At 42.4% G+C, this 27,622-nt stretch overlaps 1 protein-coding gene across 1 annotated transcript in view; it reads right to left on the bottom strand.

Moving 5' to 3' along the window:
• The window catches only part of LAMC1 (laminin subunit gamma 1), a 121,744-nt gene continuing 98,304 nt past the window's right edge, over positions 4,183-27,622 (bottom strand). Inside the window, exons 14-28 of the mRNA XM_013970343.2 lie at positions 26,791-27,036; positions 26,174-26,327; positions 25,446-25,588; positions 24,261-24,439; positions 23,010-23,166; positions 20,251-20,456; positions 19,736-19,815; positions 17,779-17,916; positions 17,120-17,264; positions 14,890-15,039; positions 14,508-14,622; positions 13,341-13,540; positions 11,920-12,078; positions 9,165-9,264; positions 4,183-7,232 (exon numbers count right to left, since the gene is read on the bottom strand). Of these exons, the coding sequence (XP_013825797.2) occupies positions 6,976-7,232; positions 9,165-9,264; positions 11,920-12,078; positions 13,341-13,540; positions 14,508-14,622; positions 14,890-15,039; positions 17,120-17,264; positions 17,779-17,916; positions 19,736-19,815; positions 20,251-20,456; positions 23,010-23,166; positions 24,261-24,439; positions 25,446-25,588; positions 26,174-26,327; positions 26,791-27,036 (2,429 nt within the window). The 3' untranslated portion in view covers positions 4,183-6,975. The remainder of the gene's footprint in view (positions 7,233-9,164; positions 9,265-11,919; positions 12,079-13,340; positions 13,541-14,507; positions 14,623-14,889; positions 15,040-17,119; positions 17,265-17,778; positions 17,917-19,735; positions 19,816-20,250; positions 20,457-23,009; positions 23,167-24,260; positions 24,440-25,445; positions 25,589-26,173; positions 26,328-26,790; positions 27,037-27,622) is intronic.

Here is a 27,622-nt window from a genome sequence, read left to right as displayed (position 1 = left end):
ACAAACTTCTCTGACCATGCTAAACGTGTAATCACCCAAATCACAGCTGTTTCTCCCGAGACTTTATCTTGGACGCTGGCTCAGCAGTCCAGGAACGTGTAATCCACATCAGGATGGCACACCTTCTCCAGACATTTCTGCTCCCGGCTGGACTTGGGCTTACTCTGCACTAATCTCAGCTTGGAAACCATGCTCATAAGAAAAGAAAGGTCCTTGAAGAAGTGAGTGGGATCAGTGAACAGAAATTCAGAAAATCAGGCTCATTCACATCCTAGAAACCAGGGACTGAATACTGAGCATGAAATCACACTAGAAATTGTGAACACAAGTTGCCATGGCACAAAATTTGATGGTGATTGCCTTTAGTTACCAAGATGACAAAGGATCTTGGTATTAGGGCAGACGCCATGGCATGGGCCCTTAAAGTCTCAGTCTGAGGCTCACGTAGAATTTTCTGTTATTTGTTGCTGTTCAGCCACCCAGTCATATCCAACTCTGCGATCCCATGGACTGCAGTAGGCCAGGCCTCCCTCTCTCTCACCATCTCCCCGAGTTTGCCCAAGTTCATGTCCATTGCATCAGTGATGCCATCCAGCCGTTTTATCCTCTGACTCCCTCTTCTCCTTCTGTTACTAGTCATGGTGGGAAAGGATCATAGGGGTATGGAAGGGGGACCCTCAAAGGTATGACCAGGGGCCTTTCACAGAGAACCACTTAACACTGACGTGGACAAATTCACAGGAACAATGCTGTAACAGAGGGTTATATTCTGATTTGATCAAGGGCCTGAAGCTCAACTTTCTATAGAAATAAATACAAACTATACTGAACTCTTCATAAGCAGTCCCTCTGTGGCCTATGCTATAAGGCTTTCTAGGGTAAGAAGCAAACAATAAAACACCAACCGGTCAGTTGAAATTTACTGGGACCATTCCCAGGAGTTACAGGAAAAGAAAAGAATCAATATTATAACTTGGGCCAGGACTAGAGATATCTACAGAAGGGCCTGTGGGTAAAACTCAAAGACACACATACATGGCATTGGGAATGACCAGCGTGAGGCTGGGAGCATAGAGGCCCAGGCCTTGTAGACCAGATCACACCAGCTGGTTGCAGACTGTCTAGCCCGGAGTGGCCTGTGCTATGCCATCTGGTGAAAGATAGTGGTTTCTGTTATTTTTCTGCAAATCCATCCTTAGGTAGGAGTGTTGAGGGAATAGAATGCTACTGGATGGAGAAGGGGGCAGAGAGAGAGAGAGATGATGGAGGAAAAAAGAGAGTATCCATAAATCTCTCTCTCTGCTCACAGCAGGGAAAAAGTGACGAGTGGGAGAGCAGGACGAGAAAGGTTGATTTGATTGCACCCGAGTGACTACTGCCCACCTCCTATCCCTGAGGATGTGAAGGTGAATAACCAAGACACTCTTAGAGGAGAGGGCGGGGAGGGGAAGGTGGGTGAGATACACCCGACTAATAAACGCACGCCCAAGGGTCATACCAGGAGCCAGTACTAGGTCAAGGGGGGTGATGGACACAAGGGAAGCCTGGCCTGTTTCAACAGATGAGGTAACACCTTGACCTTAGTCTTTCCTGTACTGGGGAGGGGAAAGAAAGAACATTCTGGGCAGAGAAGAGTTAAAACAAAGACATGGAGGTCTTACAACACTCAAAATGTTGAGGTTACTTTTCGAGCTTTCCTTTGGTCTTCGGATAAATATTTCCCCTTCTTAAATATATGGCTTTTATTTAGAATTTCATTTATCCACGTAGAGCCACGTACATTTATTCTAGGAGACACTGTACAAACAGAAGACACTCTGGTTGTTGACTCCTGACCAACCGGAGACTCTGAGAATTTCCTTATGGAAAATTCTTATTTTTCACTCCAACTATCAACATTTTCAACTGAAACGCCTTAGTGTTAACAGGCAAAATGCCTGCCATTTTCAGCTGTCTCATTTCTGTCCCCATAAACGATTGGCCTGAAGAGATCTGATCTCTCCTTGGGTGGAAACTTGCTCGCCTTAGGTGGAAGGGACCACCTGACTTCCTACTGTACTTCATGACTCTCTCGGGCACCAGGAGTCCTGTCTCCTCTGGACATTCACTCTATTTTGAGCTTAATGGAAGTAGAGCTGGTGAGTTCAGATTTATTAAGGGGCTAGAACGCTTACTGAAGACATAAAGCTTTCAGATTTTGAATCAGATAGCTCAGCTGGTAAAGAATCCACCTGCAATGTAGACCCCAGTTTGATTCCTGGGTTGGGAAGATCCACTGGAGAAGGGATAGGCTACCCACTCCATTATTGGACTTTCCTTGTGGCTCAGCTGGTAAAGAATCCTCCTGCAATGAGAGAGACCTGGGTTCAATCCCTGGGTTGGGAAGATCTCCTGGAGAAGGGAACAGCTACCCACTCCAAAATTCTGGCCTGGAGAATTCCACGGACTGCACAGTCCATGGGGTCACAGAGTTGGACAACTTTCACTTTCACTGAATCCGATTATGCTGATATCAACTTTGGAGAAACTGCTGGCTCTGAAATAACAAAAGGAGTAAGAACACATTTTTAAAATCCCACTCAAGGCCTCCCTGGTGGCTCAGAGGTGAAGAATCCACCGGCCCATGCAGGAGACACAGGTTGGGTCCCTGGTCTGGGAAGCGCGTGCTCCAACTACGGAACCTGTGCTCTAGAGCGTGGGAATGGCAACTACTGAGCCCACGTGCCCTAACTACTGAGGCCCGCACGCCACAGAGCCCACGCCCTGCAACAAGCCGCCACGACGAGAGCCCGCCCGCACGCTGCAACTAGAGACGTCCCCGTGCACTGTAACCACAGCAAAGCCCGCATGGCAATGAAGGCCAACCGAAAAAAAAGAAAATCCCTCATCACCCGGACATAACAACCATGGGCGTCTGTCTGCATCTTAATCACATCTATACAAATGGGTCAAGAACAGGGTATGTAAGAAAGCTAGTAACTAGTGCCCTCTAAAGCTCTCTCTGAAGAAGTCTAATGAGAAGAGTGCAGGTTCTTCTTCACAGGTATCAGTTATAATGATTCATATGACTGGGAAATCCGGCTGCAATGCAGGAGCCGCAGGAGACTTGGGTTTCATCCCGGGGTCAGGAAGATCCCCTGGAGGAGGGCATGGTGACCCACTTCAGCATTCTTGCCTGGAGAACCCCATGGACAGAGGAGCCTGATGGGCTACAGTGCATGGGTCTCAAAGAGTCAGGCACGACTTAAGTGACTAAATAGCAACAAATGACTGGGAAGGTGGCATGCCATCCGCAGGGCCTCAGGGTCATAAGGAGAGCCGAAGAGCAGAGCAAAGCTTCCCGCTGTCTCTGTGGCTCCACACTTCTTCACTAGTCTTCAGTTACTCCAGCTGCATCAACCCTCGTGATGGCCTGCTGGTCAAGCACCTTACTCACTCTTCCCTTATATTTGAGAGTGATTCTCATTGTCTGAAGAGTGTACCTTTAGCTGAAGATGTGTGTATTTGAAAGGTGGAAAGACAACTCTTTACATACATCTGCTAATTCAGGAAGCCCAAATAATTTGAAAATAGTCCTCAACAGTTATTAATCAAGTACTGAGACACCACCAGGGGGTCGGGTAAACTCCAGCCCGCAGGCCCGGGCCTATTTCTGTAAATAGTTATACTGGAGCATGGCTCCATTCACTTGTTTACATTGTCCCCGGCTGCCTTCCAGGTCCAACAGCAGAGCCGCTGTAATGGACACTGTGAGGTCGGCAAAGGGTGAAACATTTACTATCTGGAGCTTTACAGAAAGTTTGCCAGCCTCTGTACCACACTGAAGTATCCCAATCTGAGACAAATATATACGTGTATTACACTGTTGGGTATGTCTGTGTTCAGTCGTGTCTGACTCTTTGAGGCTCCACAGACGGTAGCCTGACAGGCTCCTCTTGTCCATGGAATTTTCCAGGGAAGAATTCTGGAGCAGGTTGCCATTTCCTCCTCCAGGGGATCTTTCTGACCCAGGGATCGAACTCGTCATCTCTTGCATCTCCTGCACTGGCAGGTGATATACTCACCCACACTGGACTGTTCTCAGGAAAATCATCCAAAAAATACATTATGAGAAGCTTCCCCTTTGTCATCCCTTTTAAAACATCTTACATCCCCAGTACCACACTCAAGCCACACCAAGTATAAAGGGTTACAAATATTCAGATTTTATTATAAATAAAATACTGTTCTTTTTAACATAAAAAATGCCAAGTGTTGCATTTTTTTTTTACCACCCTGGAGAGCAAGACTGTAGAGATTAAGGCAAACAGCTCAAGTGAAGGCACATGGAAAAGGGCCACAGTTGGAATTAAAAGGGAAACTTCCAGGGAACACCTGTGTATGTTCCCTGCGACACCCCCGCATTCTGCAGCAGCCACCCTGTCAGTTTCATTACAGATAATACAGATAACTGGAACTATACAATACAATAATGGCTATATTGCAGGAGTGTAATGAAGGTATCCTCTTATAAAGAACTTTTATCTTAAAAATAAAATTCTGTTTAAAAATATACCACGTAGATGGAAAAGGAGAAAAGAAACCACCCATCTCCCCAATTTCACTGTGGCCTAAGACTTACTGGAGTGAACCTGACCCACAGGCTAGGTGGGAGAACCACCTTCGCAGTCTATCTTCAGTCCTTTTCCTGCAACCTTGACCAAAACGTCTACTGGGATGTGATCACGTAACAAGAGGAATTAGCTAGGAAACACTGATGTGAACACTTGGCAAGAAAGAGTCATGCCTCTTGTGATGGGAGAAGAGGCCTGAGAGGAGGAATAGCGTGATGCCAGCTCAAGACACCACTAAGTCAGCTCTGGGATGCGAGGAGGAGACGGAAAGGAGAAGAACAAGGACAGACCACCTCTCCCACTCTACCTGTCCACAGCACGACCCCTGGTGCCTTACCAGTGCTCAGTAATCATGCACCTCCCGATCAAAATGATCCATCCAGGCCAAACGACTGCCAGAAAGGATATTTCCAGCTCATCCCTGGCTAGGCTCACACTGATGGTGCAGATGCCCTTCAGCACGCTTTCCCAGTTCCAGCACGCCCTGTCAACCTGGTGTTCCTGCTCTGGGGCAGGCGTTAAGAACACTGTGCTGTGGTTGAGGACCACCAGGACTGCAATGGAAGAGGGTTCCAGGTACCTCTTTCTCGTGGCTGTGTGTGGAGGAAAGCAGGTGGATGTGAATGTCAGAGAACAGACACGCTGCAAACACAAGGCGAAGGGCAGACCAACGGGGAGCAAATCCAATCCAAAGAATGGCAGATGAAAGAGGAGGTATACAGACGCACTGTGCCAGTGAAGAGGAGAAACGAAGTGAAGAAGTGAACGGACACTGTCATTCCAGAAACAGGACAAGGGTATTTACATAAACTCCTTACTCTATAATCATGATAAACAACAACAACAAAAAAACACATTCACACAAAAATATAAATTTGAAATAATTAATAGCACCAGTGTGTCAGATAATAGTTTCTTTCCCCCGCTACGCAAAGTACAAAGTTGCATAGTGTTAAAGGCTATATATGAATCCTGAAGGCGGGCTGGCAGGAGGAGGAAGGGGTTTGTGGCAGAGAATCATCACGCTGTGATCTTGGGAGAAAATCACAGAGCTGAGGATCAGAAGTTGAGAAGCCCACTAGGAAACTCCACGCAAGGGCCTTCCGTCTACACTTGGAGGGGAAGGTCTAGAGGTGGTTTAGATCACAAAGTGCAGGAACTAGATGGTGTTGGCAGCTGCGTGAAATACTGAGTGCAAGTATTTGCCACCAGGATTTGGCAAACAATGTGTTTTGAGGGATTCTATGTGATGGGAACATCAGAAGAAAATGGAAACTAAAAAAAGGGTCTAATATTTCATCTCTCCTCAATGGAAGAAAAATGGATACGTGGGATCCTGACAATGCAAGTCACATCTAAATTCTATCCCTTTGCTAGAAAAGACTAGGACAAGGAGGCTTTTGCTTTGTCAAGATTTTAAGGACCAACCACCCTTCTCTGCCAGGTTAACAACGCTAGTTCCAAGACTAATATACTAAAAAAAAAAAAAGCTCTAAGAATTAGTTTGATTTTGGGAAAAAAAAAAAAAAAAACAAAAAACTTTAGTGGTTATCATATCCCTATTTCTTCTGTATAAATTCCACTTATAGGAATAGAAGGCGTCTGTTGGTGAGTGCAAGCTGCCCGTTCAGATTTAAAGTATCAGCTGCCCAAAGATCTGAAAAAAGTTTATCTTCCTAGTCAATTATTAACATCTGAGAAAATGTTCGGCCTACTTCTGCAGTCTCATATTCTCCTGGAGACTGTCACAAATCATTGCATCCTTACCCGTGGATGGCTCAGTGTCCTAAACTCAAATAGCTAAAACAACTGATGATGGCTCTCGACATTCTGAATGACCAATACCTTTGGCACAGGAGGTGTATCTCCTTTTTGCTTAAAAGGAGGAGGGGCAGGAGATGTAGATGCATTTTCTTTGCCTATAGACTGGATATACTGGCCATCACAATGCTACTGTTAGTAGCCAAACTTTTCCTTCATAGAAACAAGAGTACTGAGACTGAGGAGGTTCTGTTGGCATCAGTGAGAAGGGGAGGGCTACTTGCTCAGCCCTGGCATACAATGGTTCCCACGAAGTGTTTAAGCCGCTGTACAGCAACGTAGGATGCCACGTCCTTATGAGACTCGGAAGGGACAGGTGGGTCTGAAGGAGCGCCGTTAAGTGGAAGAGAGACTTTATTAGATAGAACCCTTTGTTCCTGATTCACGATGTTTAATTTGCTTCTCTTTAAAACTTTGTGACTTTTCCTGGTTCAATAGGACAGTGGTGGAGAGCAGCAGAGAGTGGGGGGCAGGGGTCTGAAAAATGTAATCTTTGTGTGCAGGCACTCTGTGGCCTCTCAGTGGCTCCCTAAGGAAGACGCTAGGGCTTCTCAATGGACGGGGTGTTGAAGCAGCCGGAGGGTAAGGTCTTCTTGATGTCTTCCAGGTTGCGAATGTCCTTCAGGATCTCCTCGATGTCTCGGTTATAGTCCATGATGGCAGCCTCCTGCTTCCTGGCCTCGTTCTCCAGGTTGGACACCTTCCTGTCCAGATCACTGACTTTCATTTCCTCTTTGGCTTTGTTCAGGGTGCCTTCAATCTCATTTAGCTTGTTCAGGTCCACTGTATCCAGCTGGCCTACAGAGTCAGAAGAGGACAGACGCATTCAGTATGAATTATGACATCACTCCACAAGTACCCGCCCCCGCGCCCCAAACCCACCAGCTTTTTTCTAAAGGAAGACCAGCAGCTGCCATTACACAGAAGTGGCCTCAGAACCAGACGCCTAATGAGAGAACTCTACTTAATGCACTGCGGTGACCTCAATGGGAAGGAAGTCCAGAAGGGTGGGAGTGTGTGTATATGTATGGCTGATTCATTTTGCTGAAGAACAGACACTAACACAACCTTGGAAAACAACTGTACTCCAGTAAAAGTTAATTTAAAAAGGGAGGGGGCACTAACAATGCAAACCAAGCGCAAACACTGACCTAACCCAGCAGGGATGGTCAGAACATATAAGGAATATTGGGGCTGGATTTTTTCTTTTTTTTTCCCTCAGAATATGGTTTCTGTGAAATGTTTTCTGAATATATAGTTACTATGTCCTAGCCCTTGTGCCTTACTTGTGGTTTGAAGGTCATCTAGTAACGTTTAATCCCTTTTTCTTTTTCATGTTTCTATATGTAATCTTTTTGTCTTTTTAGTACCCTTTAATAAATATAAAAATCTTTAAGCTAGAACCCTAAGCCCTCAGCTCTTGGATATCAGGGAGACGGCTGCTTTGGGGGAGTGTTACCCTGCTCCCAGAGTTAGACTCTATATAGAAGCCCTCCTGTGGAGAATGGCCAGGGTTGAAAGGCTGAAATAATTTTAGCAAGGCTTTGCTTTAAAATTAGCATGAAAAAGAGGTCCCTTTGAAAGGAACTATTTCTATATAAACGAAAGCAGACAGCCAGCTGCGGTACTTGATATATACTGTACTTGATTAAATTCTCACAAGAACAATTTGACATCAATGATTCTCAGATGTTAAGTAATTTGCCCAAATTTGCACGGCTTACAGGCAACAAAGAAACGATTCCAACCCAAGTCTGACTAAGTTTAAAAGCCAAACTTTTCTGCCACAAAAGCTACCTCTTCTAGCTTACTTTCACTTTAAAATCCATCTGTTGGCACATAATATACTAGTCTTCAAAATTAAGACAGATAAAAATATCACACACACCCCACAAAACAAAACATTGACCAAAACCAAACTTTAAAAACACATTAAAACAGGATGCCTTTCTACACAGCTGTACTAGTTAAGAGTATCGTGTGCGCGCTAAGCCACATCAGTCATGTCTGACGCTGCAACCCTGTGGACTGCAGCCTGCCAGGCTCCTCTGCCAAGCAAGAATACTGGAGTGGGTTGCCATGCCCTCCCCTCCAGAGGATCTTCCCAACCCAGGGATCGAACCTGAGTCTGCTACCTGGCAGGTGGATTCTTTACTACTAGTGCCACCTGGGAAGCTCACTGGTTATAGAAATTACAGCTTTATAATGCAGACTGGTGACGAAAGTACATCTATGCTATAATGAGGCCTGCTCCCTCTCAAACTGGATTAAAGGAAAATTTGAGTATGCTTATATTTCCTTCAAAACAAAAGCCTTTTCCTCTCATTTTGCATAAAAACCATCAGTTCATCAGAGTATTCTTTGCAGTGTTCTTTCATTCTATCACTGAAATCCTTCACTTCAAACTCTTTGAAGACATTCTGCCAGCGGGATGAGCTACGGATGATCACTGCTCAACTATATTATAAATCTTGACCATAAAAGAGCCATGCTACCTGGCAGCAAACCTTTAAAATTTTATTAAGTCCTTGGATCATGGCAGATTCCAATACTGAGGTCAGATTCCATGGAAGGACCCAGTAAGTACATGCTGAATTAATACAACTTAAAAGTCACGATTCAGTTTATACAGTCTTTGCACTGTAATATCTACTTTTGAGTCAACTATCTCAGATCCCAAGAACAGTACAAAGAATTCAAAGATTGCCTACAATGACTACAGTTACTTACCAAGCTGCTCCAGGAGGTCATTAATAAGGTTGAGGAGGTTGGTAACAGAGTTTTTGGCTTTTCTGGCATTGATCTCGGCTTCCTGAGCAGCCTGTGAAGCCTGTACACCAAAAAAGGATAAATAATAAATGATACATTTTCGTTTTCTTGAAATATCTTTCCCCAATGAGTCAACAAATCTAATTTTCAGATGGTTTCCCTTCTTCTAACTCGTGAAACTATAATCTCTCACTGTAGGGATTTTTTGGGTCATATCTTCATGTTGAGGATGTTGCTATTTTTAATTCACATGATCGTCATAAAGAAGCAGTCGTATACCTATACTGTATTTGTATTTCAAAGATCAATATTATAATTTCTTTTTCTCACTTTCTTACTCAAGAATACATGACGGTGTATTCAAACGAAAACCCATCAAGCAGAAACAAGTTCCTTAAAAAATTTTTTTGTGGTTCTCTGCTTCTCCTTTTTAAAAAATCTAACTAAATTTATTTTTCAGCCACACCATGTAGCATGTGGGATAGATCCCCAACCAGGGACTGAATCCACGGCCCCTGCAGCGGAAGCATGGAGTCTTGACCACTGGACCACCCAGCAAGTCCCTACAAGTTACTTTTTAAGGATGAATAAAAAAAAAAATTAACACATTTTAGAACTAGAACATGTCCTCCAAGACTTGATTATCAGAAATAGCCTATTCTCAGAAAATTTTCATAATTATGTGATATTCTTTTAAAACTCCCTCTCCCCCTGTCATCACACACGTACATACACAAACTGAGAGAATACAATTTACATTTAAAATAATCAACCAAAGGCAAATCTATTTGGGAAAATTCCATGAAACCTGAACAAATATGCTTCTGCATGAGTCACAGGAAATGGCAATGGAAGAGGAAGTGTCTAAGGATCAGAAAACAGATGCTCTCACAAATAAATCTGGTCGGGATATACACCAGTAGCTTTGAGCTTCCCACCACAGAACTGTTTTTCCTAGTTTTTTCTGGGTCAACAGAAATACAAAACTTTTGGATAGAGAAACAACGTGAAAATTTTAAAAGAAAAAGAAAGCAAGAAGAAAAAACCTTCAGAAATAAAGGATTAATCTCTGTTCAAATCGCAGCCACTACCACTGTGTCTTCCCAGGCAGTCTGCAAATATCCTAGCAGAACTGCTGGCCCTCAGACTGCAAGTCACCGGTGGCATTTATCCCGCTGTCTGCAGCCCCCTCTTCTAGGAACAACTGTGAGCTTTCACTCTTCTCCTTAAAAAATAGGTTACAGACTCCAATAATACTGATGCAATTCTGGCCTTTCAGGTATTTAACTATAAATGGGATAATACATATGAGGGTGCCCTGTGCTCCTTATAAATTATTAACCAAAAGGAATAAAAGAGAGATCTTTTTTCTTCCCTTTGAATGGAATCCATACCCTCTTTGAGGGTATGAAGATATAAAGAATATGTATCTTTTCCCTTCTTTCAACAGGCTCTAAATCTCATGATTCTATGACTGCATTAAAAAAAAAAAAAAAATCCAGAGACCCTCAGCACCTATGAAAAACACATTTTTACCATGTGGGAATTTTCACTTGAGACATACCTTGCTATAGAAAATTCAGATAATCTGAAACAAAAATTTTAAAAATGCATAATAAAATAAGGTATTTGCAAAGGGATACTTCTGTTATCACTTCCCTAAGGACTTCTTCATTAGACTAACAAGCTTAGCAACTCTTCTTTCTGTCCCACGGTGAAAATGATCTACCATGATCATTTATACAGTCACTCAGTTGTGTCTGACTCTTTGTGACCTCATGGATATAAAGTCCATGGAATTCTCCAGGCCAAAACACTGGAGTGGGTGGCCTTTCCCTTCTCCAGGGGATCTTCCCAACCCAGGGATCGAACTCAGGTCTCCCGCACCGCCGGCAGATTCTTTACCAGCTGAGCCACCAGGGAAGCCCAAGAATACTGGAGTGGGTAGCCTATCCTGTCTCCAGCAGATCTTCCCAACCCAGGAATTGAACTGGGGTCTCTGCATTGCAGGAAGATTCTTCACCAGCTGAGCTATGAGGGAAGCCCACACAAAGGAGTTCATGTCTCGTCATTACTGTGATTATAATCAGATTGAACTGGAAGGAAATTATTTACATTGTGACTCCACTAGTATTTTAAAAGCAAAATATTGCATAAAACAGAAAAATGGACCCCAGTCCTTTGGGGGACCATGCATTCACAAGTTAATTTTGTTACAAACAGAGCTATGTATACACATCATCACAATAAGTGAAAAATTGAATTGGATGTAAGTTTGGTATGTTTCGTCATCTTCAAATCTGTCCTTTTACACAAGAAACTGGTCTTTGCTAAAGGTAAGTTGCTGGGAGACTAAGAGGAGGAAGGAAATTAACTTTTCATTGCATTCCTTTTTTTTCCCTTTCTGACTATATCCCATTTATGAATTACTCATTCAAAAATGTAAATACATACTTTCAAATGTCCTAAAACCTCAAATGTGTAAAACAATGTTTTGCTTTTAATTGAGAGTAGCTTTGGAAAGGAACTCTTGTGCAACAATCTGGCAGAAGATCCAAATTCTTTGTCTTCTATGTAAGTTACTAACCCAATTTTTGATCAGGAAACTATTGAAAACAGAAGTCAATAGGAAAGAGACTCCTCAACAAGTCAGGTGTTTTCATCACAAAACACCCTTCACTTTCTACTCGTTAGCAAAAATGCCAAAATCACTTACCATCCCTGCCATCATCATATCCTGGTCAGCATCCTCTTGTTTTTTCTTCAGCTCTTTTTCTGCTTCCTGTAGTTGTTTCAACATATTATTCACCTCGTTATCCAGATCTGTAACTTCTGCAAAAGTCCTTTCAGCTTCTGCCTTGGTGCTGGTAGCGTTCTAGACACAAAATAAACAATTGCTGATGAAAAAATGTTTTCCTTTCTCTAAAGTATTCTGCCACTCAAAACTAGGATCCAGAAACAACAGGGCAATAATTTGCCCTATAATCTGTACTGTAAGTTGAATTATGTTATCATTTATTTGAGCTACAAATAACAGTAATGAAAAAAATAACATTACCAGCTAACATAATAACATTTTACAAAGCACTGTTATTTGTAGCCTCTTATTTAATCCAGTTAATAAAAATTCCTGTTCTATTGTTGCCATTTTTAGTTGGGGTCACATCGCGGCAACATTTAACTGGTGTATACTTTCCACCGCATCACACTGATTAGACTCTTTCACATGGATAATTTTCTATTCAAAGCTAGTCTTATTCTAGTTGGCAGTTCATTATAATGTACAAAAAGTCCATAATCCTGAAATATGATATATCTGCTCTAAATAAACTAAAAAATGCGTGTGATTTTCAAACACATGTAAGTTTACAATCAGCTCCAATCTCTCCTTTAAATGAAACAGACTGATCTTTAAGTAGGAGAAAGCCACCCTAAAGAAGTTATTCTTTAAAATGAGTAGAAAGAATCCTGGCATGGGCAGCTATAAAAATTCTAAAAAGGTGGGGCTTAGATATGGAAATATGTTTGAAAGGTTGGCGTGAAACACTATATAGACTTGACCCTCTTAAAAAGACAGAAAAAAAAAAAAAAAAAAAACTATCCATGGCAGGGAACTGTGTTTATTTAGAAAGAGTCTGATTTTTTTTGTGGGAGGGGACTCTGTGGGTCCCTGAAACCATCTCCCGCCTCACAACTCAGACCCTGCCACCAAGACACTTTAGAGATTTTAGAGTAAAGGACCCTTTCTTTCTTTTGTTGTATATCACACAGCATGTGGGATCTAGTTTCCTGACCAGGGATTGAACCTGCACCCCCTGTATTGGAAGCATGGAGTCTTAACCACTGGACCATCAAGGAAGTCCCAAAGGACCCTTTCAATAACTCTCCCCTCTTAATCAACGTGGTTACCTGCTCTAATGCTTGGTTAAAAAAAGAAAAAAGGGAATGACAAAGATGGAGTAATTTAACTTTAATGGAGTCAAGGAAAAAATGTGCAAGACCTTTCAGTGTGGCAGGGGGCGGGGCAGCAGGGGGTGGGTGAGGGGGATGGGGGGCAGGGTCTGGAACCTGGAAAACAACTAGAGAATAAAGAACAGTGAGCAAAGGCCTCGTTTCGGACAGGAGGGGCGTGCACACCTTCTGGACGGCGCTGGCGATCCTCTCTGCCTCGTGGGCCTTGTTTCTGGCCTCGGTGGCATCTGCGGCAGCATTGCCCAGTGCCTGCTGAGCTTCCCTGGTCTTTTCATTGGCTTCAATTATGGTCTGGTTGATGGCAGGGATTCTCCTTAGGGCCTCCTCTGCAGCCGTCTTGTTATCATTCACTCGCCTATCAAAATCTAAAACAGGTTCAAGGAATGCATTTGAACTAAACTCTCAACAAGCCAAAAGGGAAACTTTCAGGGAGCTGTCACAAGATTTTGTTTTATGAACAATGGAAGTCAGGGGGAAAGAATGAGAAACAACAGGGACCAAAATCTTAGGAGGACAAAGCTCATGGCTCTACATGGAAGATTCATGGAAATGAACACCTGCTTCTGCAAGGCAAACTCACTTGAAGCATTTATTTTCATGCAGAACCGAGGATGCTATCACCTCCACCTCAACCAATACTGAAAGATGTAGTTTATTCTGTGTCTGCTGTGTGTAAGGAACTGAGTTGAGAGAGCTTTATGAATTTTTCTAACTGCATCACTGGTATATGTTAGAAAATTGAGGATTAAAAAGGTAGGTCATTTTTTCAAGGATTCACAGTAAGAGTAAGAGGTGGATCAGCGATTCTAACTCAAACCCACTGATATAGAGCCCATACATTCAACCATTATCCTGTAAAGCTTCTGTATTTACAGAACTTATATTTATCAGAGGCAAGTTCAAGGCTATACAATGAATTGAGTATAGTTCTTTTTTATCTTGGGTAAAGAAAGGAAACAAAGACTGAGATGCAACTGGCAGAGAAAATTAAAGATACTCTCAACTTACCAATACTAAGCAGATAAATAGGCGTATCTTGGTTATAAAAAATATACTTTTTTTTTGGTTTTCATACCATGGGTAAAATGACATGAGATCTGGGATTTTTCTTTGAAATATTTGACATAAAAAAGGTAGGGAAGGTGTTGAAGGATAAAGTAAGTGCAGTAAAAATCTTAACTGCTGAATCTGAATGACAGGTATACAGGATTTATTATACTATTATCTCTCATACCATATGTGGTCAGAGAATCTCATAGTAAAAATCTCTAACAAAAGAAAGAAAACCAGCCTAACAGAGGACATTCGCCCTGTTACCTCACCCTCTCATACCTTTCAGGTTGTTGAGAATGTCATTGGCTTCTTGTAAGGTGTTTCGTCCCTTTTCGGCAGCTTCTTCCGCAAGAGCTTTGGCAGCATCAGCTCGGGCAAGGAGCTGGTCAGCAGTCTGCAAACACATGGCAGATCAGAGGACAAAGCCTCTCAGGTAAAGCCCTTCTCTCTCCTAACAGACCAGGCACCTCCAGGCCACCCCACTCTGACCAGCCAGCATACAACAGGTTAGATCTGGGCATCGGCATCGCACCCTCCTCTGATTTCTTCTTTGTGTGTTTCGTTGCTTCTGCGATTTGTGGTGATGGCTCAGATACAGCTTACAGTCAGACAATTTCAATTTTTGCCTCACGAAATGAAGCAATCTGTAAAGCAAACCAACCTGCTGTTCAGTCTTTCCTTTCTCCAGAAGGTTCTTTACTTCAAATTCTTTGCCTCTCATGTCCTCTCTGAGGTCCTCGTAATCTTTCAACTTCTGGTCAATCAGGCGGTCCAGATCTTCAGCTTCCTTCTTGATTTTATTTGCCTCATTCTATGAAAAGCAAGCAAGATCACATATGTTAGAAGAAACAACCTAAACTGCCCAAAAGATAGCCTCAGTTCAGTTCAGTTCAGTTGCTCAGTCGTGTCCGACTCTTTGTGACCCCATGAATCACAGCACGCCAGGCCTCCCTGTCCATCACCAACTCCCGGAGTTCACTCAGACTCACGTCCACTGAGTCAGTGATGCCATCCAGCCATCTCATCCTCTGTTGTCCCCTTCTCCTCCTGCCCCCAATCTCTCCCAGCATCAGAGTCTTCGCATGAGGTGTCCAAAGTACTGGAGTTTCAGCTTCAGCATCAGTCCTTCCAAAGAAATCCCAGGGCTGATGTCCTTCAGAATGGACTGGTTGGATCTCCTTGCAGTCCAAGGGACTCTCAAGAGTCTTCTCCAACACCACAGTTCAAAAGCATCAATTCTTCGGCGCTCAGCTTTCTTCACAGTCCAACTCTCATATCCATACATGACCACTGGAAAAACCATAGCCTTGACTAGACGGACCTTTGTTGGCAAAGTAATGTCTCTGCTTTTGAATATACTATCTAGGTTGGTCATAACTTTTCTTCCAAAGATAGCCTCAGTAACTCTGTAATACTTAGTAGATAGTTTTGAAAAGAATAGCACAGGGCAAGATTTTATGGACCTTTTTAAGAAAAAAAAAAAGAGGAGGTATACCCTACTTATATGCAGTAAAATGCACAGTACTTAGTTTAATGAGTTTCAACAAATATATTCACCTGTGTAACCAAACCCCAATCAAGATACACAGTATTTCCACCCAGGAAATGCCCCTGTATCTCTTTCCAGTCCATTTCCCCACCCACCTCTCCAACAATGTGGCTGTCACTGGTCTGTTTTTTAAATCATCATAGATTAGTTTTGCCTATTGTCAAATTCCATATATATGAAATCATAAGTATGTACAAACCTAGACAGCATATTAAAAAGCAGAGACATTACTTTGCCAACAAAGGTCCATATAGTCAAAGCTATGGTTTCTTCAGTAGTCATGCAGGGATGTGAAAACTGGACCATAAAGGCGGCTGAGAGCCAAAGAATTGATGTTTTTGAACTGTGGTGTTGGAGAAGACTCTTGAGAGTCGCCTGGACTGCAAGGAGATCAAACCAGTTAATTCTAAAGAAAATCAATCCTGAATATTCATTGGAAGGACTGATGATGAAGCTGAAGCTCCAATACTTTGGTCACCTGATGCGAAGAGCTGACTCATTGGAAAAGACCCTAATGCTGGGAAAGACTGAAGGCAGGAGAAGAATGGGATGACAGAGGATGAGATGGTTGGATGGTATCACCAAATCAATGGACGTAAGTTTGAGCAAGCTCCGGGAGATGGTGATGGACAGGGAAGCCCGGCGTGCTGCAGTCCATGGGGTTACGAAGAGTCGGACACAACTGAGCAACTGAACAACGACGACAACGGTATGTACATGTCTGAAGAGATTTAAAATATTATGATAACAAAGTCAAGACCTCAGACATAAGAATGGAAACTTAACATATTTCAAGTTTAATGTAAAAAATACCCCATTTATATAGAACCTGGTGTGAGGATTCAGGATTAGAGTACAGATGAAATAAAATATCATCAATCCCCAAATATTTTACTTGCCCCAAAGCATCCTGACATAGTTCTTTCATTTAAAACACTCTGTTATTTCTCTCTTGTTCAAAAGCAGATAGTGCCTGGGAGCAACGATCTAGGTGTCAGATATAATTTGGATTTAACAGGCTGCCTTGCTCGCTCATTCACTGAAAGGGGTGAGCCTGTTCCTTATATGGGGTGAGGGTAGGGGTGTATTAACGTATCTAATCTAGAATTCTGACTTTACCAGTAAGTCAATGAGAGGTCAGAGGAGGTACTGGGTTGGCCAATATCATAAGATCTTATGGAAAAACCCAAACGAACCTTTTGGCCAACTCAATAAGGACTGATGTCAGTTGAGGGGCAGTCAGAAGAGTGCTCCCCCAGACTGAGGGGGGCATGTGGGTGTGTGTTTGGTGGGGAGAGAGTGGGGGTGGCAAGTCTGTGCAGGCAGGCTGTCAGCCCAATACCTCCAGTGCTTCCGAGTCCACAGGAGTGAGCTGGGCTACACTGGCGTAGATCTCCACCGCTTTATCACCAGCCTTCTTGGCCTCCTCGTGTACTCGGGCAGCTTGCTTCTCCAGATCCTGGGAGATGTTCTTCGCCTGTTCGTACCTAAGGAACAAAAGATGTGACCTAATGAAAACCTACGTTCCTTTTAACATCTTAATGCTCATCAGATTCATTCTAGTTTAAATCACTGTGACAGTATTTTCAAAACCTCAAAGAAATGCTATATTAAAATGCTATTATTTAATACCAATATAGCTTAAATTTCTATTTCACCTCATCACTTTATAGCATATAATATACCATACACTTTCTTATTTCAGACACCTTTTAAATAAATGTAGCTTATTTTCTCTGCTTATTCTGTGATTATTTTTTCTCTTCTCATTTATGCAGAATTTTAAGTAACATGGTTAGTCTTTACCATTCTCTGCTGATACAGCAATTGGATCAAATAAAATCTCTGTGGCTCTAGATCCCTTGCTCTAATTACTGCATCATTTCCAAAGCACAATTAATAAAAGATACCTTACTGCATGAATGTCTGGCCTGAACTCACCAGCATTTAATTCATCATTGCACTGGTGCCACTTACAAGAACAATTTAAATTGTACTCACTTTCTGTTAAGCTCTTCAATCTCAAATGCTGTTTGATTTTCTCCTGCTAGCGTCCTCAAAAGCAGATTGTATGCCTCAGCTGAGGTATCATTGGCTGTCTTCGCTACTCGTACAATGTCATCAGCTTCTTGTTTATGGCTATATAACATAACAGGAAAAACAAGTCATGAAACAGAACCTTTTAACAGGGAAAGAAGCAGAATTCCAGTAAACCTTACCTTATTATATACATATACTACTGCAGGCAGAGTTTCACAAATATTGAAAAGTCTTATAAATTTTTTATTTTGTTATCATTTCAGTGGGGCTGAGTTTATAAATAAACATTCTATAACCTGAGAAAATGACACTTCTCAGGAAGATTAATGATATAAAATATATAGGGACAAATACTTTCACTTCCTAAAAATTACTTTTAAATTTAATTATTTAAGAATATTTACATGTGAAACTGTGTGCTGGCAAGAACTCACTTCTCTAGTCATAAACACAGATCTCAGACCTTATCTTTAATGGCTACTCTGGTTCTGTTACTACCTAATCTTAAAACCCCTGTGACTATTCAGATTTCTCACATGCAACCTAGGAAGAGCAATTCAGTGCCAAATGGCAGAGAACACGTCAACTGGGACTGCTGAGCAACTGCTAAGGGTTTTTTTTTTCAGCTCTAAAATGTCATATTACATTGTCACACTGCAATACATGGCCATTCTTTCTGATCTGATAAACTTTCCTTCAAATTTCATGCAAGAAGTCCACCACAATTAATTTATCTCCAAGACCTAATTTTTCTTGGGAGCTTTCTATAATGTTTTCAGCTGTCTTCATTTAATCAGAAAATCAAGCTCTGAAACCATGAATGCTCTATGAACTAAATTACAGCAGTTCACACACTCACATTTACAAAGAATAGAAAGAGAGCACATATGTTAAAGCAAAAAGCCAATGCCATTGCTCAGACACTGAGGCTAAAATTCTATCAGGTTTTATTTAAGCACCCTAGACCCATGAGGTCTACTGTTTTACAATGTATTTATAAACATTTATTGAATACTTATTATATGTCAGATACCGGTTCAAGCATCAGCAATGAATAAAGCACACAAAAACGCCTGCCCTCACAAGGACTACTTTTTAGCAATTTTATTTTTTAAAAAATGCTTTAACTTGATGCCTTCTACGATTTACAGTCTTCTTAAGAAATTGCCTTTACTTTTAATCAGGAATGAAATGATCTGTTTGGCTAATTTTCACGTGTACGATGGGTGATTAAATATTTTCTATTGAAAGTTGAAAATAAAACATTTTTGTTAAAAATTTCAAAATTAAAAATAACAACAAAGACAAGGGACTTCAATGGTGGTCCAGTGGTTAAGAATCCTCCTGCCAATGCAGGGAGACATGGGTTCAGTTCCTAGTCTGGGAGGATCCCACATGCTGCAGAACAACTAAGCTCAGAAGCCACAACTACTGAGTCTGTGTGCCCTAGAGCCTGTGCTCCGCAACAAGAGAGCCACTGCAATGAGAAATCCCATACTGCAACAAAGAGCAGCCCCACTCACTGCAACTAGAGAAAGAACACATGCAGCAACAAAGTGCAACTGGAAGTAAATAAACAAAAGAATTTTAAATTAATAACCTTAAAAAAAGCAGCTAAGTTCTGAGCTTATCTACTAAGGTTTCAAAATTTAAAATCTAAATTTTCCTTAGACATGTAGATACAATTTCCCTCCAAACCATCACATTCTAATATTCAAAATAAATATTCTAATATCAAAGGAAAGGGAAGAAAAGAGTACATGTAGTTCTTTTCAGAGAACAGTACGTAACATTTCAGAAAAGACAGCAAACTTTGCAGAAGTAATTATGTGGGAAGTGTCTGTGGGTGTAGGATGGAACATGTACACGCCGTAACACAAGCCATAACTTAATCGTTAACAAGGGATCTGCAGGTTACCGTTCAGCAAGCTTCCGTGCCTCTTCTGCCAAAAGGGTCATGTTGTTGGGGTCCCCTGTAGACTCTGGCTGAGCGACTGACTGAAGAGGAAGTAAACAAGGCGCTGATCTCAAAGGAGGGGATTATCCATATTAATCAACAAGCATCAAAACTAACTTTTTATCAGTATTATTTAGAGAATGAATGCCTCTTCGTTTAAGAGATCTTCAGTTAATAGCAGCATCCTTGACTACAGATTATTATTTCTATTTTCAGCAGAGAATAAAGAAAGCTTAAATTGCCTAGAAGGACCAAAACAAGAGACAGGACCCAGATGTCCTTTGGTTTTAATTCAGTTTGGGCTAACTATTTCATGGCAACTATGAGCAATGTGGCTTTCTTCCTCCAAGTTTAGAGACAAAGAAAAAGATACAAGGCATCAGTTTATCAGAGGAAGCACTACACTACCAGTAAAAGGCTTGGGGTCAATGACCAAGGGGGCCCCCCTCCCACCTCAGACTGTCCCACTCACTCACCACATTGGCGATGGCAACCTTTGCTTTCTCAAGTTCTCTGGATGCGATTTCAATCAACTGCTCTGTGCTTTCGACCCGGGAACGCGCTTGTTCAGCCAAGTTTCCAGTCTCTTCAATGGTATTCCGGATATTCTGTAAACGGCTAATTTGGCTGAATAAGGTGTTATTCACTCTCTGGAGGCGATCCATCAAATTTTGGTCTACATCTGCAATAGCAGTGCAGAAGAAAGTTCATAAATTATCTGAAGGGGGGCACATATCATCTCATATGAAACCTGAGGCACTGCTTCTCATCACGCTTCCAAATACAGCATCTTTCTGACAAGTTTCCCGAAGCCAGCAGCGCAGCTGGTCAGTCCTCACTGTGCCCAGCAGTACGGCCACTGTTACATTCAACCATGGTCTCCGATTGTGTTTAACTGGAGATGAACACACCATCTCTCCCACTTGACAACAAGCCCCTCCTTTCTTACTCCACATGGCATCCCAGTCTTACACAATGACTGGCAAAAAGAAGACACTCAAAACATCTAATGAAGCGAAGATTTTGACACTCCAGCACATGCAAGACTGAATAAAAATACAGTGCTGGTAAAAGCACTACCAGCCCCGAGAGCTGCACAGTTTTCTAAACTAGCAGAACACTCAGTTTGAAACAGAAGTTGAAATACAGCACCTTAAATTCGTTTTTAAAATTTCAATCTAAATAGACTCTTGCTGCCACCCCACACATCCAGGTAATATCAGACTGATCTCTGCTTTTGAATAGTTCTTTGAATTGTTCTTTCTTAATTTTGCCCATTCGATTTAAACCACATAGCTGTACCCTCATCAATCAAGAAACAAATATAAGCCCATACAAAGATAATTCTGACATTATTAAAATTCTCACATCATGAGGTTATATTAATATACAGAAACCATTAAGTCAATCTTATTCAAACTGACCAGTTCTTGATTCTGCATGATGCTAGTGTTGGCATCTGAATTTTCCAAGGTATGTACAAGAGGTGAGAAGTTGAAGTCAAGATCAACAAAGGAATACAGCCTTGGAAAACAGCATCTTGGAAGCAGGGTCACCCAATCAATACACATGCAAAGCTGGTAGACTGCAAAACACTCATCGAACTACAGAATGACCCCGTTCAGATATTGCTTAAACAATTCTTGACAATCCAAAGCTTTTTAACAAAACACAAAATAAAAAACAAGTTGAAATTATGGAGAATCACTTAGCTTTAGGAAGCACCCAATGAAGCTAAGAAGCCCTTTCCATTTCAAACTCCAAGAAGGTAACCTATCAATCTCTTCGGCCAGTTCTTTAGAGAAACAATAGTATCCCCCCCAAAAAGGGAAGAGATAACCTAAGTGGATCACTTCAAAGCCCTCTAATTCCAAGTGTCCACTTGTACCGCATAATCTCCTTTCAAAACTGAAGAATAAACACAAGTTTAAGCTACAAATGAATACTTAGGGAGAGTCTGAAAGGATAAATCATTATGAAGACATTCTTATTCTTGGCTAGTTTGAACCTAAGTGGGAAAGGTCAGCCAGGAACTCCATGAGCCAGGACTTAGTGGGAGTGGATTTTAAACCCCAGCCTCACTCTGGTGGCTCCCAAAGCTAGCAGAAGCAGGAACACATTATGCTCCCCATCCCTCGGGCGGCTCAGGGGCAAGTGTGGTGGCCACAGCTCCTACTAGCGCTTCGTCCCACAGAATCACCTGTGTGGGCAGAGGAAAGGCTGCAGTCATTGTGGCTGAAAAGAGCCCGATGGGCTGCGGCTACACCAAGGTGTGGAGCCTGGAAGAGTGGCAATGCTGGCCAACCTCGCTTTCCTGCCACTTGACTGAGCTCGAGGTGTTGGCACCAGAGCTGTGTGCCACACCCCACCTCTTAGGTGGCTGATCGGCACTTAAGAATGACCACCCCACATTCAACTCTTCAATGGGCATGGCAGGATAGATATGAATTTGTTGTTACAGGAGAATACGTTAATGGAAAAATGTGTCAAAATTTGAAAAATGAACATTCTAAAAAAAACCCCCACCATTATTTATACAGAACAGGAAACCTATAAATTCTTCTTAATCTAGGTTTAAGACTTAAAATGTAACAACTGAAACAAAAAACATGTTTTCCACATCTCATTTTTCCATTTCTAAAAATTTACCTCATAGAACAATTTCTGGACTGTCCTACAAAAATTAAACAAACTTGCTCAAACCAGACACATCCAATTTCTTCCTTCTACACTTCAATCATTTTATAAAACTTTAGGGACATTTACAACAGGAAATAAGCAACATATTTAGTTTTCGTTGACCTGTACCCTGACCAGAAGACTTCTCTAACTCATAGTGGAAATGGAGTCAACAGGGAAGTTGATCACTTCGGCCCCAAGTGTATTAACGTTAATGCACACTTACTGTGAGTATCTGGCAAGCACCTGGATTTCAATGATGGAGAAAACCCTCAGACCAGCGGTGAGCACCTTGATCCAAGGATTTACAAAATGCTTGCGTTTTAACATCTAACCATGTCTGATGTAACGGGAGAATTACTTCTGCCTAGTGTATCTTAAAACATTCACAGGTTCTTTTCTACATGTTTAAAAAATGAAATCATTCATATTCTAAACATAGGTGAAAAAACTGAGAAAGGATTTTATAAAACCATACTATTTACCCTTGAACTAAGAGCCACATTTAAGGACAGCCCACCTCGCAGAAATTACCCACTTGTTTCACTTTGTGTACCTTTGACATCCTGGGCTTCACGAAGGAGGTCAGTAACTTCCCTCTCCGCTTCCTTTAGCCTATCCTCAAAGGCTTGATCTGTCACCATCTCATCCCCAGTTCCAAGGTTTGCAATGAGGTTCTCTAACTCCCGGAGTCTGGCTCGATGATCAGCAACCTAAACAGGATGAAAAAGGAAAAGGGAAAGGCAGGCTGCATAAACACACCTGCAGAACCTGACTGCACAACCTGCAGAAACAATAATCAAGGCAGTGCTCTCTAAGTGTGGAGGTCTACATACTCCACGTACGTGAACTTTCAAGCAGATAACAGAAGTAGTTATTCCTCACTTCTCTGGTTTCAAAAGAAAAACTGTCAGGCTGAGTCCGCTGACTTTAAACTCTGCACACTGACAATTCTCCAGTTCTGATCGCTCTCTCTTGTTTGAGATTACTTTCCTGATACCGCCACTTGGCTCTCTGACAGGTATTCTCAATGTAATATCCAAAACTGTACCCTTGATTTTTTTTCTCTTAAATATGTATTCTCTGAATCATCTCCATCTCAATAAGGAGTGCCTCCAACTACCTTAAGCAAAACAACCCAAGATCCATCCTTGATTCTTCTCTTTCCCTATCCTGACCCTCTCTTATATCCTGCCTTGCTCAATACACATATTTATCTAATTCAGTCTAGGCTTTCCCTTTTGCCCTATTCCTAACCATCCAACTGCATGCAGCAGAGTGTTCTTGAAGTATAAACTGAATTTCCCAGCTTAAAACTCTTTAGTGCACTCCCATTGGATTTTGAATAAAATCTAAATTTCTTACTCTGGTCAACATGGTGCAACATAAGCAGTCCCTAACGACCTCTCCAGTCTTATCACAAACCATTCCCTCTTCATTCAGCAGGATCCAGATACCCTCGAGCTTCGAGGCCACTGTACCCCACGTTCCTTCTTCCTGGAACAGCCTACCCATCACTTCTCCTTTAGCTTGATCTTTCTTATCCTTAAGATCTCACCTTAAGTGAATTTCCACAGAGGCTTTATAGAAAGTAGTTCTCCCCAGTTATTCTCTGCATTCTTTCTTGTACTTATCTCAGTTAGTATTTCTTTAATTTTTATTATGTGTCTCCCAGTCGGCACTTGCGCCCTTAAGAACAAGGCTGGATCTATCTGGTTCACCATATTTTCTCTAGAGCTGAGAGCATAGGAAGTGCCCATTCAACGTCTGCTGAATTGAATGAACGCATGCACTGTGGACAGCTGACCTTATCCTTCACCAGCCGGTAACAAGCTGGACATTCCTGGCAGCCAGGCCAAGACCGATTGTAGAAATAGTTCTCTTCACACTGGTCACAGCGATTCCCCACAAAGCCTTCTCTGCATTCACAGCGGCCATCGTCCTTGCACTGGAGGGAAAGAGAGCCCTCAGGATGACAGTCACAGGCTGCAGAATAAAGGGAAAAGGGTGCATAATAAGGAAAAGAACGGAAGAGTGCATTTTCTTTAAGCTCAGAGTGATATCAATAAGCCAACTGTACTATCATTACAAGTAGATGCTTTGTGAAAAACAGGCTGATTTAGGAGAATTTAAATGGTTATGCCTGCTCAGCAGAGAAGACAGACAGTTTTAAAACAATAGTACATTTTAAAGTAAAGTGAGCATCTTTTGGAGGGGGACATTTCCTATGACTGAGTAATTATACAAATTAGTCTATGAAGTAGAAATCAGTCCATTACAGAAAGTGCCCTTTTCGTGCACTTCCAAGAATTCATCTCTACCTTCATCTCTCCAACTGTTTAATTTTTTCTTTCTCTAAGGAACTAGAACACCCAAATGCTAGTGCTGATTTTCCATTATTTTGTAGTTTGTTTACTCATGTTGTTCTCTGAACGGAGTCAATGACCTATGCTGCATTCCACAGGAGAAACGAAGGAATTCAGAAAGCAAAAACCCAAACTGTTCTGCGGCCTAATTCCAGGCAAGTGTTTATGCCAAAGAGCAGCAGATGTGGACATGTAAGCGCACCAAAAGGGCCCCAAGGGTGGGAAGCAACTGCAGTCAGTAAGTCAACAAACACGTCTGAGCAGAGTCCCTCACAGCTTCATCATCTGCACGGAGAATGTGATCAATTAAAAAGTTTCATTAAGCACAGGAGGCAGCTCGGTAATCAAAGGGTAATCACTTGGAAATATGAAAGACCCCAAAAAGGAAGGATCAGAAACACTATAAAAGAAGACATGAGTTGGGTGGTTGCTAAGAAACCAGAGAGGCTTTCGGTCCTCTGAGTTTTAGAAATGGATCATGTTTCTGTAAAGCATCTCTGAGGACTTGGGTATAGCCCTGACTGTGAGCTGTGGGCCTACAAGGAGACTGGTAAAACGTTTTGGATTCATGGTTCTAACGGGGATGAGAGGGGACTGAAGACGTCCATGCCACCCACGCCCCTTACGTTTGCAGCCTTCGGGTCCAAACCCAAAGTGGTTGACCTCGCAGCGCTCACAGTGCTGACCGGTGATGCCAGGCTGGCACTCACACTGGCCACTGTGGATGTCACACTGTCCGTTGGTGGAACCCAAAGCGTGGCAGTCACACCTAATAAATGAACACATACAATTCTCGGGTAAGAAAAACAGACTTTAAGCAAACCTTTCTTTTTTTTCCTTTCAGCACAGGACTGATACAATTTTGTATCAGAAAACAGAATGTTTTAATGATGACAGATGTTAAGGTTCCTGAGGTTCCAGTAATTTTCATGAGCTCTACTAAGATCTTCTTTTTCTAACCTAACCCACACAAATACTGCTGTTCCACTACTAAAACCACTTTCCATGGCTCTCCAATCTGGCACTGCATGGGCGCTGGGCTGGAGCTTTGCTCTGTAAGCCCAGAAGTTCTGTTTCCAGATGTCTCAGAAAGGACCTTATAATTTGCATTTTTTTAAAAAAATGTTGCTCAGGTGACGCTGACACAGCTGGTGCCACTGCCTCCACTCTCTGCTCTCATTACTTCATTACAGCTTTCCAGCATCACCTCTAAAGGTTGCCTTGCCTGTTTCAGGCACTCAAATAACTCCCGAACAAAGCCAAACCAACTGTGAAATATAACTTACAAAAATTCATCTGTCACAATTAAAAAAAAAGCCAAGGTTGCCCGCACCAAAGGCACCCATCATTGTACCTCTCACAGCCCTGCCCGCTCTGCAGGTTGTAGAATCCGGGGTCACAAGCGCCGCAGTCCCGGCCGGTCACGTGGGGCAGACACTCGCACTGCCCGGTCACGGGGTTACAGCTGCTCTGCTGCTTCACTGTCCCGTAGGGGTTGCAGTCACAGGCTACGGCAGGAAGACACAGACAGCAAAACAGGCACATCACCCGAGAGGAGCCGTCAAGTGTAAATGACACAAATAGAGTCTTTCCACTTGTGCTGTCCAATACAGCAGCCACCAGTCACTGAACGGAGATGCGCTGTCAACGTGAAACACACGCTCGACTTTGAAGAAGCGGTGTGGAAAAAAAAAGAGCGTGCACCTCAACTATTTTTTATTGATTAGTTGCTGAGATGATAATACGTTAGACATGTCAAATAAAATGCAATGTTAAAATTAACTGTACCTGCTTCTCTTTATTGTACTGTATCTACTAGAATAATTTAAATTACGTTAAGTGGTTCACACTATACCTCTATGGAACAGCGCTGCATTAGACCAGACAACTGTAAATATTTAAAGAGACCATACAGTGACGCGCAGGATGAGCGATTGTAACCGTGAGAGGATCTGGCCGATGGCTGGTTACCTTTGCATTTGTCTGCTGGATTGGGAGCCAGGGGGTTTCCAAAAAATCCATCTTTGCACCGGTCACAGTAGAAGCCGGCTGTGTTATAGATGCACTTCAGGCATTCTCCCGTCAGGCGGTTGCAATTCCCTACCGCGTTGGGATCAATGTTGTCATTGCACTGGCACAGGCGGCAAAGCCTCACGGGGCCGTTACTACCCAGAGGGTCTCCAAAGTAGCCATCATCACAGAGCTCACATCTTTTACCTGCGTGTGAGACAATCTGACGTTACGAGAGAAAGGCCTTAGATGTTTCTAGTGCCACTGGTTACAGATAGTCTGGAGGAACCACCAGGCGCAGTGCTACATGGTGCCATGGACATGGCATCAGCCTAGGAGAGAAGACGACCTGGGCTGCAGCTCTGGCATGGTGCCCGGCCACTGGGGTGACCTGGACAGATCTCCATTTCTTCAGAAATACAGCACCCGGTTTGCCTCCTTCTCCAGCTGTTTTGAGGATTAACTGAAATCATGCCCTAAGAGTGTGAATGAGGCTTTACTAACCTTTCCAGCCCCAAGGGTTGGCACATTCACCTGTGTCTGCTTTTGTCAATAATATTGAGAAAACTAAAAGATGACATTTTTTTTAAACATGGTTTTTTAAAAATGCTTGTTTATTTATTTGGCTGTGCTGGGTCTCAGCTGCAGCACACTGGATCTTTTGCTGTGGCACACGGACTCTCTAGCTGCAATGAACAGGCTTAGTTGCCCTGTAGTATGTGGGACTGAGTGTCCCAATCAGGGACTGAACCCATGTCTTTTGCGTCAGAAGGCAGATTCTTTACCACTGAAC

The sequence above is a fragment of the Capra hircus genome, chromosome 16 (genome assembly GCF_001704415.2).
Source record: "Capra hircus breed San Clemente chromosome 16, ASM170441v1, whole genome shotgun sequence".
NCBI classification, from domain to species: domain Eukaryota; kingdom Metazoa; phylum Chordata; class Mammalia; order Artiodactyla; family Bovidae; genus Capra; species Capra hircus.
This window is presented reverse-complemented; position numbering and strand designations above follow the sequence as displayed.